This window comes from Cystoisospora suis (genome assembly GCF_002600585.1).
Source record: "Cystoisospora suis strain Wien I chromosome Unknown contig_4404, whole genome shotgun sequence".
NCBI lineage: Eukaryota > Apicomplexa > Conoidasida > Eucoccidiorida > Sarcocystidae > Cystoisospora > Cystoisospora suis.
The window spans coordinates 1-19,578 of record NW_027157196.1 but is presented as its reverse complement, the minus strand read 5'-3'; the positions used below and the strand labels follow the sequence as shown (position 1 = coordinate 19,578).

General features: G+C 54.9%; 3 protein-coding genes across 3 annotated transcripts; 2 read left to right on the top strand and 1 right to left on the bottom strand.

The window, feature by feature from the left end:
- The first annotated feature begins 3,261 nt into the window (after positions 1–3,261).
- CSUI_008055 (tetratricopeptide repeat-containing protein) lies at positions 3,262–9,047 on the top strand. Its single transcript, XM_068068194.1, has 7 exons — positions 3,262–4,835; positions 5,343–5,467; positions 5,977–6,083; positions 6,958–7,027; positions 7,689–7,767; positions 8,629–8,703; positions 8,838–9,047. Exons 1-7 carry the CDS (start codon positions 3,996–3,998, stop codon positions 8,994–8,996), a joined length of 1,455 nt encoding a protein of 484 aa, XP_067919832.1. The 5' UTR covers positions 3,262–3,995; the 3' UTR covers positions 8,997–9,047.
- A 1,678-nt stretch (positions 9,048–10,725) lies between these two features.
- Positions 10,726–12,063, top strand: CSUI_008054 (uncharacterized protein; the record flags this gene model as incomplete). Its single annotated transcript, XM_068068193.1, has 2 exons — positions 10,726–11,011; positions 11,209–12,063. Coding segments are annotated over 2 exons (1,140 nt in total), but the record flags the coding sequence as incomplete, so codon positions are not given.
- A 2,711-nt stretch (positions 12,064–14,774) lies between these two features.
- CSUI_008053 (uncharacterized protein) lies at positions 14,775–18,283 on the bottom strand. Its single transcript, XM_068068192.1, has 3 exons — positions 17,189–18,283; positions 15,971–16,422; positions 14,775–15,508 (listed from the first exon to the last, which is right to left on the bottom strand). The coding sequence occupies exons 1-3, from the start codon at positions 17,500–17,502 to the stop codon at positions 15,285–15,287; spliced, it is 990 nt and encodes a 329-aa protein (XP_067919830.1). The 5' UTR covers positions 17,503–18,283; the 3' UTR covers positions 14,775–15,284.
- Positions 18,284–19,578: the final 1,295 nt, after the last annotated feature.

The window sequence follows — 19,578 nt, the reverse complement described above, 5'->3', positions numbered from 1 at the left end:
ACAGTGAGCTGGCGACCCAACTCGCTGTCACTCGCCGTTCGGTCATCCGTGAACACGACGCCGAAGCTTCTGAATTTCTTCTCTTGACTCGAGAGCTGGAAGAACGCGCAAAGGCGGGGGAGCTAAGTGTGGAGAGCTTGCGTGCGCTCGAGGACTTGGAGGAAAGAGGACTGGCTCTGACCGCACCTTCCCGGAAATGCGTTGTTGAGCTGCGCTCTGCAGCTGACAAGCTAAAGACTCTTCAAGACCAGCTTTCTCGTATTTCCAGATCCGGGAAAAGAGGAACCACAGAGGTTTTGGAGAAGCCGAAAGACGACGTTGCTATTATCTCGCAGCAGCAACATCAGGTGCTGCATGAGGCAGAGGCTGCGCAGGAATTTGACAGGGTCTTCCGTCAAACCGTTTCGACTTCGGTAGATATTGAGCTCGACCTGATTATCAAGAAGAATGCTGAAGCCGACCGACGGAATTTCTCGCTTATTGTAGGACACGGGGTGAATGGCACCTCAGCAGAGAAGGTGCCGACACACTCTTCTGCAGTCAGGGGATCCCGGCCACCAAGGACGGAGCAGCAAGCGGAAGAAGTGGCAGAAGGCAGTGCGGGTCAGCTGATGGGTGCATCGGCTGCTGCTGCAGCAAATCTCGGGGAGAGCCCGGATTCACCCCCGATACATGCGATACCGCCGGCTATCGCCGCTTTGACTGACTCGCCAGCGAAGCAGCAAGCGGTGATAACGAGGGTTCAAGGGAACACCCGGTCAAATAGGACTGCGGAGACGACACTAGGCGGAGCACGTCTGCTCGCCCACATCAGCTCGATCCTTACCAAGGTGGAGACTCAGTTGGTTTTGTGGCTCGGGCACTACGACCTGGATGCTCCAAGAGACTTGACGCCGGATGAGGCTGTCGCACGCAGGACGGTGTATGCCCTCATCTCGCAGATAGGAAAGAACCGCCTGACGTTGAGAGAATACTACAACAGCGTAAGGCAGGCCGGACTTCTTCTGAAGTCGCTCGCTCCGTAGACCCGCAGCACCCTGTTGTAGTTCGGCGTACAGAACAGGTCTCCGTTCCATCTTTCTCTCCCACTCGCCTGTACCGAGGGGGAATATCACCGGGGCATTGCGCAGTAGAAGGCTCAGTTTGGTTCTCGTCTGCCGGCGGCGCCTCAGACCACGACGGTTAGTACTGTCCCCCGGCATGCAGTGTGATGTATGCCCGGCGTCTTCTTTTTTTCCTCTTAGTCGATGTGGGGAGCAAACTCGTGGCCGAGCCCACACCAGTCCTTTCTCTAAAAAACGGTACATTAGAGCGCCGCTCACTGAGTACCTGGGTTGGCCTGATATTTGACGGAGAGTTCAAAGAAGGAGTGCCCAGAGCTCGGGGTATGCGGTCGCGGACAGCGCGTTTCACCGTCTTCAAGAACATAACCCCAAGAAGGTTTGTGAAATGGAATGACGCGTGGACGGCTCTTTAGGTCCGCACGCGGGTGTCATGTCGCATCACTGCCATTTTTCATGTTGCATCATCAGTAGCACCCCGGCTGACCAGCTAAAGGGGAGCATGCCAGACTGTGCGTGAATAAGCCTTGGCAGATTAAAGGTAGTAGTACGGGTCTGCTTGTCTCTCCCACTCCGATGTAGACCGGACATGAGGGTTAAAGACGCGGAGCCCTCAACGGTTTCTTCACCTCTCCACTCTACGCGCGAGCCGTTCTAGAATGTCACCTGATTGATGGCTTCATAGTTTACCTGCTAACCTACAGCTTTGCAGAAGATGGACGCTAGGACGTAGCAGAACTGTTGAACTTTTCTCGGTGCCAAGTTTTCACATCGGGGAGATTTTGTCATCTGTCGTGACCCCCTTGGAGACTGGAGTCAAGCGCCACTGCCTCCCACTCGATTTTTGCAGGCCGTACGTCACTGTTCCTTCAGCCGACCAAGGTCTTGCCTGGCGCGAAAGCACACACCCCAGCACACCGGCAGACTTGTGCGTAACCGATCGAACCCTAATTTCTGAATGCGATTACGGAGCAAGAGAGGTCGCTGCCGTGAAAAGACCTCGACGTCAGACTCTCCGGCCGCAAGTGAGAAGTCAGTGTCGCCGGAGAGCCTCTGTCCGGCAAGCTGCTTGGCGCTTGTGAATTCTTCCTCCCCTGTTGGCCTCGGAGAGTCGGTAAACTGTCCCTCAATCTGCTGTATATAAGCACTCTGTGGCTTGCTTCTCACGGATGGCTCCTCTGGTTTGCATACAGCCGATGCGGAGGGCACCGGCATTCCCCAGAGACCAGACGATTTTTAATCAGTGCTCTGCTTGGATTTAGCGCTGTCGGATCCTTCGTAGAAAGCTGAAACGGCGCAGAAGAGGAGACAGCGATCTGACCGAAGTGAAACTGCAGCCTTCGATCGGTAAACGCGTGGAGAAGCTGCAGCCGCATACGGGCTCTGTCCAACTTGAAGAGCGTGGTCGTTTCCGACAGTTACCGATTGTGTTCTGGCATCCTGGAGCAACTCCTGTGTGGCTGCTGCCGTGCACCGTACCACAAGGGGAGTCTCGGTGCTCACCGAGTGAAAGCAAGTCCTCTCACGGCGAAAGGTGCTGCATTTAGCCAGAGGCGGATTCCGAGCATTGACTGGGACCGCCGGAAAAGAGGAGAGGGGGCGTCGAGAAAGAGACAGCTCTTCCCTCTCCTCGACGGCATCTCATGATTTCCTGAACTCCGCAAGGAGCAAGAGGGGGTGACACGGGAAGACTCTCTCGGGCGGGCCATCCCCGCTGCGAGACTACATGATACGTGCACGTTAAGAGCTGCTAGTCGATTGACAGTGTCCCGTCCTACTGCAGAAGGCCAGGGACGCTGCAGGATCTAAAGCGAACATATCATCAAGGAAGAAACCGAGTAGGGCACGGAAATCACGGGCTCGGGCACCACGGGTCAAGAGACGCGGACCAGTGCATCCGATGTCAAACGAGGAGCTTCCAGCAGGCTGCGGGCGGAGAAGTTGACCATGCGCCTCTAGCCCCCGTTGCGTCTTGATAGGAGTCTGTGTGTCAAGCCCTGGCCCGCAGATATAAGATCACGAAGGCTCCTGTGTGATGCTTGGGCACGGGGCTGATCAAGCCATGGTTTAAAGCGCGGCAGCAGATCGATATCTTCCCTGTTCGTCAGTTCAGATGCATGCATGCGGCGTCAATGTGGCGACGGAGCGATCTCTCCAGACGTGTCCCTCGTCTCTCCTTCTGTACTTCCGCTTCCTTCGGCGAGGCTTTGTGCTTCCTCCTTTTTTTTGTCCAACTGCCACCGCATTTTTCAGCTTCTCAAGCATTGCGAGTAGGCACACTGCTACCTTCATTCTCTTCATCTGCTTAGCTTGCGTTCGGTCGTTCAGTAGAAGCAGTACTCACCACTGTTCGTATCGGAGGCACTAAGTTTCGCGGACTGTGATAACTCTATGGGTTGAAGCGTCAGTATGCTCACCTCCGAAGTTTCTCAGGTTCTCTCTATCATGCCGCATCAGTAGCTGAGTGCTGCTGCCGGAGTCCTGTTTTCTCTCTTCACCTGTTCGTCTCCTCGTTCTCTAACCCTGTGGAGCATGCGGAATCACTACCCAGACGTGGTTTGTTGTCCAGAAAAGAATAAGACCTTTCGCTCCGCAGGCTTCGGAGAAAAGGTTTGTCAGGATATTTTGTCATCTCAGACGGCACCCCACTAACTTCTGTCCTTCAAACAGGGGGTTTGTTGCACGCATAGGGTTTCGACACACAAAGTGAAAAACTAGCTCAGGGGTGTGACCACGTTAACTCGCAATTAGTCTGCGCGACCAGCTTGGCCAGAGCAAAGTACATTTCCCGTGACGGTGCCCTTCTCCCAGGAAGTAATGCCTTCCACCTGTACTATGCTACACGAGCGCCGTCTCTGGGGGAGTCCGCGCCATACCTGTGGTTAGACGAGGCCTCCTCTCTGCCCTCTTGTCGTTCGCGGCGTGCAAAAAACAATGAGTTTCTTGGCTGGAGAATACCTTCGGCCTTTCTTCGGCGTCAACAATGTCTCCGGACAAACTCTCCACGAAGTAGGGACGGCTGCCGTTGGCACTGACCAAGTGGATGTTGCCGAAGAAGCCCTTCACTTTTCCGTTAACACACGGAACATCCGGTCCCCCTTCCCCGCATACCGACTTGGGAAGGAGAAGGCATATCAAGGGGACGTCAAAGAAGGTGAACAGGGAACTGAAGAGAAGCGCCTACAGAAGGTGGTCGATAAACAAGAGCTTGATGGAGATGCAGTCCTACCTCTGGCAGAATTGCTTGATGTGTGCAAGCTAGAGGCGCGTCCCCGTCCCGTCCGTGTTGACCTGTCTGTGAAAGGTCGCATGACTGGAGCACAAAGCGAATACGTCTTCTCGGCGTCCTCGCGTGGTCACCGTTGTTCTGCTTGCTCCCCCGCTTGTCCGGCTTCTTGTCGCCGAGGAACTGAAGTCTCTGATTCAGGCAACAGGGGAGGAGGGAGAGGACCGGAAGCTCAAGAGCGAGAGGCCGTTTTGCCTCAGCTGTCACTTCGTACCTCTTGCACGCCATCTCCGTCCCAGCTTCTTTTCTCCCCATCGTCTAGAGAGTGCTCTTCCTTTCCACCGGCCTCGCCTGGATCGGGAGATGAGCTCCGTGATGCATTTCTTTTGGAGGGCGTTTTGTCATCCAAGGAATGCGAGTGGCTCTGGACGCGTGTCGAAAATGGACCAGGCTTCACGTATTGGGATTCGACGCACACTGCCTCTGAGACATACCGCAGTGCCTATACAGTGGAGATTTTTCATCCAGTTCTGGCAGATCTTATATGGGTATGGAGCACTCCCTTTCCGGTGCGGTGTCCACTCACGGCTTTCTTCGTATGTACGAGTGGGTTCGACGGGCACTCATCTCAGCAGCAGCCGTACACGTACCGCCCGGGCACTCCAGACAGGGGGCACTGGCTGACATTTATTGCGCTTGAGGTTGACGGAGTCTTTGTCTACGTACAAGTTGCTTTACGCTTCTGAGGAGAGCTCCTCAAGGATTGATAGCAGTAAATTTATCACCGTCATTCTGTTGGTAGCAACAGTGGTCGAGACGAGTGCCTGCACAAGCATTGTGTCCAAGTCAGATGCCAGTGTGAGAGTGTAACATTTTTCTCATGGCATTTCACCATGCCAGACGGGTGTACGTAGTGATGTTTCAAACAGGGCGAGGCGGGTAGCTCGCGTTAGTGTGTCTCTTCTTACTTCCACTTGCACGGCCACTGGCAGACAGGAGCGCTCCCTGTTGTCGATGTTTCACCATGCGACTTGAGTGACTCTGTGGATACGCAGGAGAGAATCAAGGACCTGGTGATCCCTGAGGTCACCATAGACGAGAATGACGAGGAGCGTGCGGAACGTGATCTCGTGGGGGACTGGATAGCGTGCGGCGTGAACCCGCATATGCTTTTCGCGAGGTGCGTCCTCTATGTTGCTAAACAGGGCTACGACCTTTCTTTTCTTTAGAATCACCGGGGCATTTAGCCGACTTCTTGCTGTTTAAGAATGTTCTAGGGGTGCGTCGAACAAGAAGGGCTGTGCTTTAGTTTAGCTGAGATCCCCTTTTTTTCTTGAGGAACTGGGACCGTTGTAGGTTTGGTCCAGTGTGTCTACAAAAGAGGTATGCTACAGTTTTCGTTCCTTTCGCAATTTATGCTGGTGGTGCTTCCGAGGATTTCGAACTCGGCAGGCAGAGGCCGAGACAGGAGTTCCTTCTGTCGCATAAACTCACGATACGACCACAGAAACATAGCTTTGCCCCCGTCACTGCTCTGTACTTTCGCAAACATGTACAGCTAGTGTACCGGTAGTAAAAGCCGTCACGGCAGCGACTCCATGCGAGTGCAGACTCAACGGAGATACTGAGGGAGTGGAATAGTAGGGTCGTGCGCTGGTCTGTCCTTCTCCCTCTACGTGTGGTGAGCAGGTATACTGATGGGGCGCACTTCGGACCTCACACGGATGGTTGCACAGCAGTCGACTTCAACACGCGCACTCTTTGGCCTGCTGTTCTTTACCTCAATGATGTCGAGGGTGAGTGTTTTTCCTGAGCTCTGTTCGGTTCAATGGCCAGGTGCACGGTCGAGCTTGCAGTCGGCGAGGTCGTATTGTACCCTTCCCAGGCATACACTCCCGAGAGTAGAGGTATTATGTTTCAATGTGTCAGATGTGGCTAAGGAGGTTTGGTGGGTCTGGATGAAACACTGCAGGGGTGTTTGTCGGGGCAAGTGAATAGGGACATTCTGGCGCGGTAGATACTCAGCTTATTGAGCGTTAGCGCGTGTCAAGAACGCCAAACATTCTTTCGTCTTACCTTGTCAGGGAAGAGGCGTGGTTTTTGCAGAAGAGATTCAAACCGCCAGCAGCAGGGACGCAAGCGTGTCGGACAGAATCGTGTTAGGTCGCTTTTTGCCCCCGTTGGCACATCCAGAGCGCACATGCTACTAGCTTCCTTGTACTTTTCACTTGCACGCGTGCATCTTGCCTCAGGGGCTTAATATAGGCGAACCAGCTTGGAAGGAATCCTGCGCTCATATCTATTCACAGTAGCGATGTTGAAGTGGACACTCGGTTTCTCGTAATTACCAGCTGCAATGCTGGTTCGTGTAACTGTCCGTTAGTACTCTCAAACGTACTCGGGAAGCTTGTGTGTACTGAGAAGAAGATGCACCCCGCCTGGGATGGGCGCCAACCATAGTGCTGACGTGGTGATTCACGGGCCAGCGGGGCGCTACAGACGGGCTCTAGGGTATACGTGCGATCTTGATGGCGAGAGCTGTCTCAAGGTAGGTACATTGTATACTCGTTTTACACTTGAAAAGTAGTGGGAGTCTGAATTAGTACCGTTGTCAGGAAGGTAGGAGCTCGTAGTCTACTGTCCTGTTTGACGCGCGTTTTGTGCAACCAGATGGGGGAGAGACTCTCGTGATCGCCGATGGGCAAAAGACAAGCCCGATGATTCAGGATGACAAAGGGAGGTGAGCTTCAAAACACCGCGGGAAGGCTGTGCCGTCCCGTGCTCTTTCCCAGGTCACAACGAGTCGCCGCACCTTAGCGGGTTTCTCTCGGGGGTCGCCTTCGAGATACACACGACAGGGCTCCAGTGGGGCTCCAAGAGAACGATACATGGAACTCTGGACACTGAGGCTCAATTTCTTTTTACTTTTGAGTCCGGCCTCGCGCAAAAGCAGCCTTGGTATGCTTGACAAAGCAGCCAACCGAAGTGGCTTCGTGGGGCCAACCCGCTTCGTTCACCAGGTGGTCCGTGGTACGGCATCATACTGTGTAACGCATGCCGGCGTCTTGCATGACAGTCGAGGCCGCCTCGCAAACATGAGTCACTTAGGCGTCTATAATCGGGAGTCTCCGGCAGTCCTCGAGCATTTCAGAGGTCTCGCGGAGGAGAAACGCTGTTTCTCAGCCAGTTCGGTGCAGCGATAGACGGGAGTTTCACGTTGTTGTCTTCGGTGCTGTTGGATGTACGGCTTGTCGAGACTCTCTTCCTGCTAATCACACCGTAGAGTACTACGCCCAACCGGCGTGTATCGACAGGGTGGCAAACTGTAGGACCTGTTGAGCTGTCAAGTCTCTGCCTGCTTTGAGTCGCCAAATCCTCTTTCGTTTTTTGGTCTTTCACAGGCACACGGCCGATCCACGCTGGGTAGTGGACGCTGTCGAAGCACGAGCCGGGCGAATGTTGTTTTTTTACCACACGCAGGTGCGGGCTTGTCCTGTCGGGGGAGAGACATGCAAACTCGTGGTTACATGGCGGGTGGTTTTTTCACTAAGAGAAACTCAGCAGCTCAGTGTCTTTCGATGAAATCCTCGCCGTAGCCGGTTGCGCAACTGCCATAGCGCGAGAGGGCCCGTACATGACGGTGTGACCGAGTGCTCCGGAGATTCGGTTTCACGGAGTGTTCACTTTTTCGGACGTTGTTGTCCTCGTTGTTTCAATAAATAGTCCGAAAGGCTGCTGGATGGTATTAGGTAAGACGGAAGAAGTAGATCAGTACGTGTGTGTAAGCCTGTATGTTGAGCAGCTCCCAAGAAAAAGAAATACAGCTCGTGCGTACACTCAGTCTGAGAGAGGGGCATCTGTGTAGTCTGGCTGGCGGCTTCATCATCCTTGAGGCAGAAAGAATCGACTGGAGAAATCACTTGCCGGCATACCTCCCGCGCTGTGGCCTGCAGGCATCTCCATTCATGATGTACCCCGTCTCCCACTGGACGGGGGGGGGAGTTTCGTCCGCGCCGTGTGCGGATAACTTGGTACCTCTGTCGTGAAGGCCAGCTGAGAGGAGGCGGACGGCGCAGACTCACTGAATATGGGCCACCCGTGGTTTCAGGGTGCTGACGTGTTGCCGAAGAGATTCCTGCTTTAGAGAAGGATCTGCTGGAGTATATGAGGACTTTTCCGCCGTGTTGCTCTTCGGTTTCGGTATGTAGAGACTCCCCGTTGCCGACATCGTGATTCTTTCTGTGTTATTGTTGCTGGTGTTTCTTTGGATCGGTCAAGCTGCGTATGAATGGGTCTGCTGGCGAGCTACAGGTATCCTAGAGTTTTTGCTTGTTTGCACAGATGCATGAGGGGCGGCGCGTGGGCCCTGGCTCGACGAAATACATCATCCGGACCGACATCTTCTACAGGCGGAAGGTACGCAGTACTGGAAACCGGTTTGTTCAGTAGCCCGCGTGGCTGACTCACCTTGGCCATTCTCAGGTGGCTACCAATACCAGGAAAGGTTTGCACCAGCTAGAGGTTTATCGCTTTTCTCGCTTTTGCTGCAGACCCCGATGCTGACATCGCCAAAAGACCGCGAAGCTTTTGTTCTCTGGCAGCGGGCTCAGCTTCTTGCAGAGGAGGGTTCCACCGACGACGCGGCCGTTCTTTTCCGGAGAAGTGTGAAGCTTTCACCTGGCCTGGCCGCAGTATATGGAATGGCGTAGCGGCTCCTCGCTTCCTGTGGTTCAACGAACAGTCCTCGGTCCGTGCAGAGTTATGGGTGTGAAGCTGAGTAACCTAAAATTTCATTTGTCTTGTGTGGTTACCTACGGACTCACGGCAACCGCCAGCTCGAGGCGGTAGCCAAGAGCCTTTCAAGTACGTAGAACTTGTGTAGACTCTGCCATCCAGGAGTCGCCTCTGAAGTTTGCTATGGAGACAGAGAAGAGTGTCAACACCCCACGATGGAGACCCCTATATCGGCCATGCAGGAGAGCGTCTGCTTTCGCACCCGCGGCAGCGCGCTTGGTGCTATTGAGCGTTTCCGTGTCGCTCCGCCTAGTCCCCGTGCCCTCTTTGGAGACACGCTGACGAGCCCAAAGGTCCATCCACGGTGTCCATGGTCGCAAGCACTCTGAAGGCTGGCTCCGTCGTCAGGGCCGCGCTAATTATTAGGATTTTTACCCTGATCAGGCGCGCCTCTCAGGCGGGGCAGCAGCCAGTCTAGTCACCTGTGCTCGTGAGCAGCAATCGAGCTCTGCCTACCTCGGAGTGCAGCTGGTCCTCACCTTTTTTTGGCTCAACTACACGTCAGTATACGCGTAGTAGTACCACAGGTGTATACCTATGGTTACGGAACAGGTGCAAGCAAAAATTTCGTTTTACAAGAAAAGAGACATCAAACTCAGGCGTCATCCCATAGTCTCAGTCGCCATTGGCTTGTGTGGACTCCGAGGCGTCTCCCTGATTTTCCGAATCCCCTGTCCGCGCTGGCCGCTTCACAGTCTGGCACCGAACCTGACTCTCGACCGAGTCTTAATCACCTGGCTCAGCTGTCCTACCACCTCGCCGCCTGAGATGCTGTCTGTAGCTGGGACTAGTGCCACAAGGTTGGGCCTGATAGCCCCTAGGGGTCTTCTGTATGCTCTCGCTACTGACTCGCGAGAAGCGGGATGTCTCAGTGATTGCCGTTCCATGAGCCTCAAAAAGTGAAACTCGGGAAGCGAACTTCCCGACTGACCTCACCGTACAGGGCGTGCCCAGGGAACGGTCCTTCTTGTTGGTTACTCGTAGAACGCTGATGCATTGAAGTCGGCGTTTACCGGCGCCGCCTGAGGTTAGAAAGTGTGAGGTGTGCGATCGCCTTCTCGCGCTAAAAATATCTATATGCCCATGGCTACAACAATGGAAATCGGAACGTCTCGGCCCTACAACACCCTATGTTTTCCGCCGGAAAATAGGGGGCCTGACCGGGCGTCGGTCAGCCGGACAGTAACTCGGGTGAGCGCGGCACTGCTGTCGGGACTGACTACCCGCAGCTGATTTAGATCCTCATGAAGGCGGCTGCTGTTTGCTCACCCTGTCATCTGATGGGGGAGGGAAGGTCCAGCGTCCTGCCACTGGTAGTCGACTACGGCGATCGGGGAGTGAAAAAAAAAAAAAAACCATTGAATGGGACTGGAAAGGCAGCTTTCCAGAACAGGTGTCAACCCACTTGTCCAAACTACTCAGATCGAAAAAAGGGAGGAATTACTACTTTATATCCCTGTTGGAGCATGCCCCCACTCTCGTTTGGCTGGACCGGCCAGGTTTCAAGACTAGACTGGATGTCAAATCGGTGTTACATTCGAGGCGTTGGCCAGAGCCTCGATGCTTACTAAGAAAACGATTGTTCTGCTTGGGGCCAGGGGGCTGCATCTGGGCCCCACAGGGCTTATGGCTTAGCTGGTGCAGCTGGCGGCTCCACATACACACAAGAAAACGAAGGTAAGACTGGGGGCACGAAATATTTCCGCACGGGTCAAGTCCGGCGGAGACCAGCGAAAACGTAGCAGGTTTCTTATCGCATCGCAAAACCCCGCTATCCGTGAAGCCTTACAGCGCCGGGGAGGTGAAACCGGAAGCTGTCTCCCGCGAGAACTCCGAGGAGCCCGGAGGAGAGGCCAACGTGACGCCGGTCTGAGGCGTCGGAGACCCTCTGAAGTTCTATCAGAAAGGGAGGATCGCGTCCTCTTCTCTGGTAAGGGAGGGTGTCTTCGGAGACGGAAGAGAGATTACGCCCTGCCCCCGTGAGCATGCTCGAGTATCTCCAGACAGCGGGGGGGCTTAGGCGTGGCACGCCACCTGCAGGCGCGCCGTCCTCGGCAGTGCCAAGCGCACCTTCCTCGGTGTCCAACCCTGGCAGGAGCTCGCTACCCTTATCGCGTAATCTGGCAGCGCCAGCCGGTTCTCCGCCGCGAGATCAGGCAGCGTATCATGGCCTCTCACTGGCGAATGTAGCCAAACAAGGCCTCGCAGTAGCCTCAGGTATCATGCCGTCGTTCGCGGCCGGTGGCCATCCCCTATCCTACGGTCCTGCTTCTCGTGCGCTGTCTCCGGCGAGTCCGAAGAACGCAGCACTGTGCCAGTCCAACAGCCCTGCTCATCAGCCAAATGGGGTGGCAGCTCAGAGTCCTGCACGGCGGTCTGTCAATGGCAACCCTGTCGAAGTTCCACATTCTGTTGGAGCGCCATGGGACATAGAACGCAAAGAGGGTGAAGTCGAAGTGCTGACACAAGTGGCAGGCTTCACCGCGCCGCAGCGCCCGACGACATGTGGGGCTGTCGACGGGTGCCGAGTTGCTTCAAATGGGTCTTCGGTGTATGGTCCTGGCAGCCCAGGCTCAACGTCGACGATTGCCCGAGCAGGCACGACCCAGGAACTACGGAGCTACCCTTCAGGCCAGCAGGCGTATGCGTTTCCAGCGGCTGTTGCCCCTCAGCCTCAAGCAAATGACCAGTTCGCGAGATACTATGTATTCGACTGGGACAACACGCTCTGCCCTACGGACTGGCTGTGTGAGCTGTACGGTCGGAATGGCATGAATCTGTACCTAAGCAAGAAGCCATGTCAGGCACTGCAGTCGCCCGCACTCAAGCCGAAGCTGGATCTTCTTCAAAATACTGTTCGGAAACTGCTGCTCAAGTGTCGGGACAAGGGCGAAATTGCAATCATGTCCAACGCCACCACCGTGGGGCTCATCAAGACGCTAAGACTGCTTCCAGTCATTCACCGCACAGTGAACGAGCTACGTAAGGCCTGAACAAAGCAAAGCTAAACTGTAGAAATGTCTGATAGGTCCACAGAGATGCTCCGGACCGAATGTAGGACGACAGCGATCAGACACGAGGCGTTCCGAGAAACCAGTGTTTTGCATCGGGCGAGGCGCTACCAGGGTGTGCCTATGGTGGGCAGTCACCAGGCTGCCAAGTTTGTCATATGTTAGGTGCAACCCACACGGAGGAACCATGGGTTCAACAGTAGGACCCTCCGCAGAAACCTGTTTTGCTGCCCGCGGCTGACTGAGCCTTCTTGTCTCTCATGCAGCGTTGTAGGCCGGGGCGACACTCCAGGACAGATGGCGGTGCAGAAACCTCCTGGAGAGGGCTGGACACCTTGCAACAGCAACACCTGTGCTCCTAGGCAACTAGCTGCGGTGCTGCTACGACGTTCGCCGCCGCGAACCGAGAAATTTGCGCGGTTCACTTTTGCCTGTCAGGCATCGCCGTCGTGTCGGCTAGAGACATGTGCGAACCGCATGGGCTACCGCTTGAGGACTGGAAGGACACCGCACTTATACAGATGCTGCTCGAGTTTGCAGGCCGCCATGCTAATCGCAAGCTCTCTGTGATGACGATCGGTAAAAAGATCACTGCATCCGCGTGTACCACCTCATTCAAAGCAGACTGCACTGTTCATTGGCACGACTGTCGAAAGGCAGGTCGACTTTGGTGATAGAAGCGCAGACCTCGTGCGACTATTCGATGCGGCCTTGTCGACGCTTTCTGAAGATGGGCGGCTGTCCAAGCCGCCGACGTACACATCAAGAGAGCGCAGTGGCGAGCGGCTGTGGCTTCTCACGTTGCAAGTGAAAAAACATCACCAAATGCCCTACTAGTCAGTTATATGGTTTGGCAGTACTCCATTATCGTCCGGGCGGTCGCCTCAACTGATGTCCGCAGGTGACCAGGACTTCGAGCATATTGCGCTGCAGAATGCATCGGAGTACCTGCAGACGCAGTTTGGCCGTGATCCTCATCCCAAGTGCATCAAATATGTCGAGTGCCCTAGCATCGACACCGTCACAAAGCAAGCGTCGATTTTCACGGAGCTTCTGGACCAATTCGCGGACGAGGAAAGTGGCACTTATCTGATGGAACAGGACAGCCAGATGCTGAGAGCCTGAAATGAAACGCTTCTAAGGTAGCCTGCAAACCCTTTGTCCACTGTGGGCTGTCGGGACAAAATCTCACGCTCGTGATTATTCTATAGGGGTGGACCAGCTACTGTCTGTCTCGCGAGGGTTCCCTTAGCACCAGTCGCGCACCATAGCTTCCTCCTCCAGAGAACTAAACACCCAGCTGTACCCAGCAGGAGCCCCGGACGCTCCTTTTCGTCGGTAGGCGGGTGTGTGTTTGCCTGCAGCCATCCCTACCCTCCACCGTAGCGACCGGCTGGCAGGGCATCGTGCGGGCAGTCGAAAGGTCTTACATAGCTTCCCTTGCACGGCACGCTCTGGTACAAAGCCCCCAACGCAGTAGCCGAGCACTTCTTACATGGGAAAGCGGCGCCAGACCCGTAGGACCAGGAGAGTACAGGGTTTGCGTCAGCCAGCCATTAGGGAGGGTTTAGCGTTTTGCCTTTGCTGCGTGAGGCTGTTTCGAAGACCGAACAGGTTCGGAGCCGTGGCCACATCTATGTAGGCTCCATGGGGACTGCTTTCAACCAAGCGGCATGCCTGTCAACTTCGCTAGTAGTGCGCGCCGGTACTCTGACGCCACGGTACGAGGTCGTTACCTAGCTGCGGAGTTCCTTCGCGCGAGGGACCGAAGTTTGTAAATGTGTTATTTATATCTCGTAACTACGGAATCGCAGGTGCCTTTCTTCGCATCAAAGCCGAGTAACTCTCCCCCCCGCTGAGAGTACGCCGTTGGCTGCTTATCTTCCGTTGGCTATCGGTAACTCAAATGCAGCCGCAACCGTGCACGCGACGGGTTGGTTCAGTCTAGATGTCTCTTCATCGTGAAAACAAGAAAATGCAGCTATTCCATGAATTATTACATGAACAACTGCCTCAACAGCCTAACGTTGTTGGGGCCGCGATCAGGCTTCGGGATGCCGAGCAAGAAGAGACCAGACAGCCAGGAGAAACTCGCATATCTTCCTACGAATCAGACGCAACCCATTGTCCTCGCAACTTGTGCGACGTGACACTGTTTCACGGCTTGTCTGCTTTGAAAACTAGTCACTTTCTTGGGTTCACAATTTCACTTCTGCACGATCTGATGCACACCGGCCGAGAGTGCGGTACCTCTACTTAGCCCGGAGTGCAGGTGTTCGGTAGTCATTCCGTGTACGGGCTTGAACTATTGAAAAGTCCTGATCCCGGAAGCCGAAAAGACACAGTGGATCTTCGCTGCCACTATCAGACCACTCCAGGAGAGCACACCCTCACGGAGCACCGGTGGATGACGAAGGATTTCAGTGTCTCTTGTGCGCTGTACATGACGCGCCGTAAACGATGGAAGGAGGGTCACTTCTGGAGAACTCGTGAGAGCTGCTCGTTGAGCGGTTGCGGTTATTCCCTGCCATGGCTGCAGCATGTTTTTAGCAGAAATCAACTCAAAAAAAAGCGGCGATTCCCCGCGAGCGTCCTCTGGGCCTGGTCTGTCAGGCATGCGCGTGTAAAAAAGATAGAAAACTGCACACCAGTGCGGAACCTGCGGGAAAAACCACCGATACTGGTTACCTGGGCGCATCTCTGTTCGTCTTCGCAGTCCGCCGCAGTTGCCCGCACTGCGCATCTCGGGCCAGAAGGGTCTACAGTAATACTTCATTCCGCGCACTGGAGTTGACCTATCCTTCCTGCTCTACGTCCTTCAACGGGGCACCATTCGCTTGTCACGGAGCCATCCGTCACCTGCTGCCTGTCAAAACCTGAACGCCCGCTGCCCGCGATTGGGCCGAGCCATCTGCGAGTATCCCCCGCTCAACGAGCTACGGCCAGTGACCGGGCTGAAGCACCGTAGTGCCTAACACCAGCTGCTGTAGAGCACAAAGGTACTAACGGTTCAAAAACGAGCGGCCCATTCAGTTGGCAGATTTATCCCCCTGCAACCGGCCGCACATGAAGTTCCGCCTACGTGAGACCACATGTATCACTATCACATCGAGGGTCGTCACTTCGGCGGCCAAGTACAAGTCCCGGTCTATCCCGTACGATTCCTGTGAGCGACACTTTTGCCAGGACTTGTCAATAGCCCCTCTGGATTTTGTCGTCGAACGGCAGCGAAGAGTAGCCTCTGGTTTGTGCTTTTTCCCTGTCTTCGTCGCTTTCCTCTTCGTTCTTCCGCTGTTTTTGCCAGCGTCTTGCTCGGGAGTCGTACGAAATGCGCAGGTGCCCGGCCCGCCCGGCGGATTCGCATTCCTCCTCGGAGCTGTCCTCCTCGTCGCCGGGCTTGAGGACTCCATATTTTCCTGTAGGTGCGACACAGATTCAAGTCCGCTCCAGGGAGTCAAGCAGCGCTACGACGGTACGATCCAGACAACACGCCGGACACCCCGTGAAGCTGTCCAAATGACTCAAATTGTACTGAGTGGCAAACTAATCCGAAGAATCACACCCTTGAATGGAATGGCCTCGATCTCTGACGACAGGCCCGCGGACGGTCACCACCGACAACCACGCTGATACATCGACACGGTAGTAAGAGAGGAAGAAGACGGTGAAGGTAACAGCGCGGCACTGGGAGATCGTGGACGCGTCTGCCACTGTCAGCGTACTGGCAATGACAGCCAGCCACACTTAAACGTGCAGAATACGCAGCTACGCTGCAAAACTGTCCAACTACAGATGGTAAGGACAGATCTGCCCAATGAGTAACATTCTAATCGTGGTGCGTCACCATCTGCCAGCTGCGTCTTTTTCCTGATGCTCACCTAAGAATTTCTCGAAACCGTGGACGGTCGGACGTTCACCCAACTCCCTCTGCTGCCCGGCCAGCTGCACTTGACAAGTTCCGCCGTGATACAGAAGAAGAGTTGGCAGCTTGCTGTCCGGATAATTGGGGATTATATCACTTCCGACTCCCTTAACGAACTTGACTTCTCGGTGCCTTTTCGCCATCTCGGGCAATATGGCGTTGAGCCCCATGCAGGCCGGCACGCCGTCCTTAAAGAGGTGCACAACGACCCACGTACCTCTCCTATTGGGACGCCTCTCTTCAGGTGTCTTGCTTCCAGAGCTGAGAGTAGAAGCCCGTGGTTCATCGTCTTCGGAGTCGCTCTCTGCCTGAGCAGATGTGCCCACTGGGGCAAGAGGGTCTACTGCTGACGCCCGCGTCACCTGATCTACAAAATCGTCTTTGCTTAAGTGATATACATCCTCAAATCTGGCAGCAGACAGTACACACAATCGCATAAAAATAAATGTCCTTCCACGCTTGGAGAAGGTGTAGTCAAGATTGGAACCGTTGGATGGCGGCACTGACCAAGACAGCAAACCCGCTTTCCTCATCCTTTTTTTGACAAACGCGCTTCATGGAGAGTTCTCTACTACAGGGAGACCAATGTGTTTTTTCGTTATCTGCTGTTCTTCGGTCAAAACAGAAGTGTGAGAGATACACCGGCGCCCGCTCATTCCCCTAATGTCTGTGCAAGGGACCGTTTTGTGACTGTGGGCGGAAACCCGACTGCTGTCCCAATGGTCTCACATGCAATCCACTCAACCATCCAGCAACTGCAGCCTTGAACTGCGCCGGCGCTCTCGGACACAAGAGCCGCTACCTTGATGAAGGTCGGCGGGAAAACTGCACACTCTAAGCTTCTCTATTTGTACGGTTACGCGGAAAACACGACTTCCATGCAATCGCTGTCGGACACGAAATGCATCCGTCTCTCAGCCTTCAAGCGTCCTGAGTGTCCGTCCAAGCGGCTCTCGCAGAAGTCGTTCTTTTTCTCTTTCCGACACAAATTCTCCCGGTCGACCGCTCAGTTGTCACTATGAAAAAAGGCAGGCAGATTCAGAAAACATAGAGGCTCTCCTGATCCGTATCCGCCCACCATACACAGGTGTACACCTCTGCAAAGCATAGAGTGGAGAGGAAGCGTCCCTGAGCATCTCTTTGTCCGAACCGGTAAAATGTCTCCTGCACATACCGTTCAAGACGCTGTTTCTGTCTCAGCTGGGCGACTCTTTGCTGCCGATACCGAGAAAGGACGCTTTCTTCTACGTCATCTTCAAGCTCGTTCAGTTCTTCTATTGACTTGAGAGCGAGAGTGTCAACCTGTTCAGCAGCGTCTACAACTTCTCGCGTCAGTTGCTCTTCGGTCACAACGGGTGGAAGCTTCGGCAGATTCCCGAACTTGCGCTGCAGCGCATCCCACTCAGTGTCCCGTACTTGTGGATGAGTAGTAGACATCCTGACACAGAACGAAGTATATACTTGGATGGTTTGCTTGGCGACAGGCATTCAGCCTGCTACTATAGTCTCGGGCAATCCACGCGGTGCCAGTGCAGATTCACCCCAGGCGTACTTGAGAATGAGACCGATGAAGTGACAGGCAAAACGGAAGTCCACGATGTGTACAGGTCACACGAGGGGAGACAAAAAGAACCGTCACCCTGCACCTCAGAAAAGATGTCGTACTACTGCGGTTTCTGAGACTCTTACCCCCCTTGAGCGGGGTGCGGCTCGAGTTCGCACAAAAGCAAGGTGCAGCTCGGAAGGCGAACTAACAAGACCGGGACTACAATGAACCACCCGAAGAATCGAAGCGAAGATAAAAAGAGAGGCACCCACGGAAGAAGAGGTCGCACTTCAGCGTACAACACTGAGTCGCATCCATGACTGCGAGCAGAAAGAAAAAAGCAAAATGAAGACTGTTCTCGCCTACACACGGGTCAAGGTATTTGCTTGTCACCGTACAGAGGACCTTATGGTACCGCAGCGCAGTCCACCGCGACGCTGCGATAGCCGTCGAGATTCGAATGCACACACGGAAAAACACGGGAAGAAAACCTACACACCTACCACCCGGGTCAAGAAAAAAAAGAGAGTGGTCCGGATAGCGAACTGATAGCCGAGTGAGTCCCCGTCTGCAACGCGACCCCTCCTTCGCTGGGCGAGTGCGAAGCAGTAGGAAATCATAAGACGAAAGTCTACAGAGCCACGGACAGTACAACTTTTTTTTTCGAGTGGACAGCATGCGCAAACACGGTAGAGAACCCTCGGCCAATCCCCATCGTTAGACGCAGCTGGGCCGAGCCCTAGGAGCAATTTTCCGCCTGCATCGCTGGGGCTGCCATTGTTCGATAAGGCGGCACATGCAGGAGACGCTCCTTACCTTGCCCCCTTGCCGCTTTTCATGTGTACGAGAAGGGGCAGGAGCCAGTGCTTTAGCTTTGCCCGAAACTGTAACGGATGCCGCAAGAACTTCGAATGCTCAGATGTCGTGAAGTGAGCATATAACACGTAGCACCAGCGAGACGCACAGTAAGCGACGGTCGGTCAGGACACCAAGCAGCCGGCACGACACTCACTGGAAGAGGGAAAAATCTGTTAGCGTCTCGGAGGCGCTACCGCTTAGATCAGTGGGTTGCTCCTTCCGCCGTAAGGAGGGCCGGCATGGACCGAGGTCACTTTTAAGGAAAGAAAGATTAGTTTCCCCCGTCTGTTCAACGTTCAACCTTCCGACACCGCACCATCTTCCCCGCGGGTGCGGCACGGCCACAAGGGGTCCGTCCCCTGATCGCGCAACGAGGCGTTCTGTCCGCTGACCACGCCACTACGCGTTCCCGTTCCCTGATCACGCCACTACGCGTTCCCGTTCCTTGATCACGCCACTACGCGTTCCCGTTCCCTGATCACGCCACTACGCGTTCCCGTTCCCCCATACGCAGTCAGAGACTTCACGGAGTCACCACCTGCGATAACGTATTTCCCTGCCACATCGCTGGGCAACGTCCCGTGTTGCCATGATGAGGTCTCGATTCTTCGGGCGCCGCCCTCTCCCTTAGGCGCTCGGTGCCGCACACTTCCGGCAGCCCATACTGCCTTGTACGGTCAGTGGGTGCCTGCTTTCTACGCGTACTCACCCTGCCGTGTGCAGTCAGTGAATGCCACCCCTTGTGGCTATCCGTGCTGCCCTATGCAGGTAATGAGTGCCCCGTTCCGACTACTTCTGCTGCCCCAGGCAGTCGGGGAGCGTCGCTTCCCCGTGGTTACGCACGCTCTCTTGTCCAGTCAGTGGGTGCTGCCTCCTTGCAGCTACCCATGCTGCTCGCTGCAATCAGTGGATGCGCGCCAACATGCGCAATTTCTCGTTCGGTCTCTTCTGTGCCGGCAGGTTCGCGCGGGGCGTCCCCGACTTCTGCAGTTGCCTCATCCCTGGACTGTCCTGCGTCCGAGGCGGCGACTTGGCTTGGCGTGCCATCTCCTCATCCCGGAATGTTGCCTGTCACACTTCAGGAAGGGGAGCTGAGTCGTGCGCAGGATGCCTGGTTTCGAATTAACTATTTGACAGGCAGTCTGCACCCGTACTGAGTA

Coding starts and splice junctions, on each gene's coding strand:
- CSUI_008055 (XM_068068194.1), top strand. CDS start 3,996: ATGAGTTTCTTGGCTGGAGAATACCTTCGGCCTTTCTTCGGCGTCAAC. Junction 4,836..5,342: donor TTCTGGCAGATCTTATATGG/GTATGGAGCACT, acceptor GTGGATACGCAG/GAGAGAATCAAGGACCTGGT. Junction 5,468..5,976: donor CCGCATATGCTTTTCGCGAG/GTGCGTCCTCTA, acceptor TGTGGTGAGCAG/GTATACTGATGGGGCGCACT.
- CSUI_008053 (XM_068068192.1), bottom strand. CDS start 17,502: ATGCCTGTCGCCAAGCAAACCATCCAAGTATATACTTCGTTCTGTGTC. Junction 16,423..17,188: donor CAGAAACAGCGTCTTGAACG/GTATGTGCAGGA, acceptor GTCTGCTGCCAG/ATTTGAGGATGTATATCACT. Junction 15,509..15,970: donor CGGTTTCGAGAAATTCTTAG/GTGAGCATCAGG, acceptor TCGCACCTACAG/GAAAATATGGAGTCCTCAAG.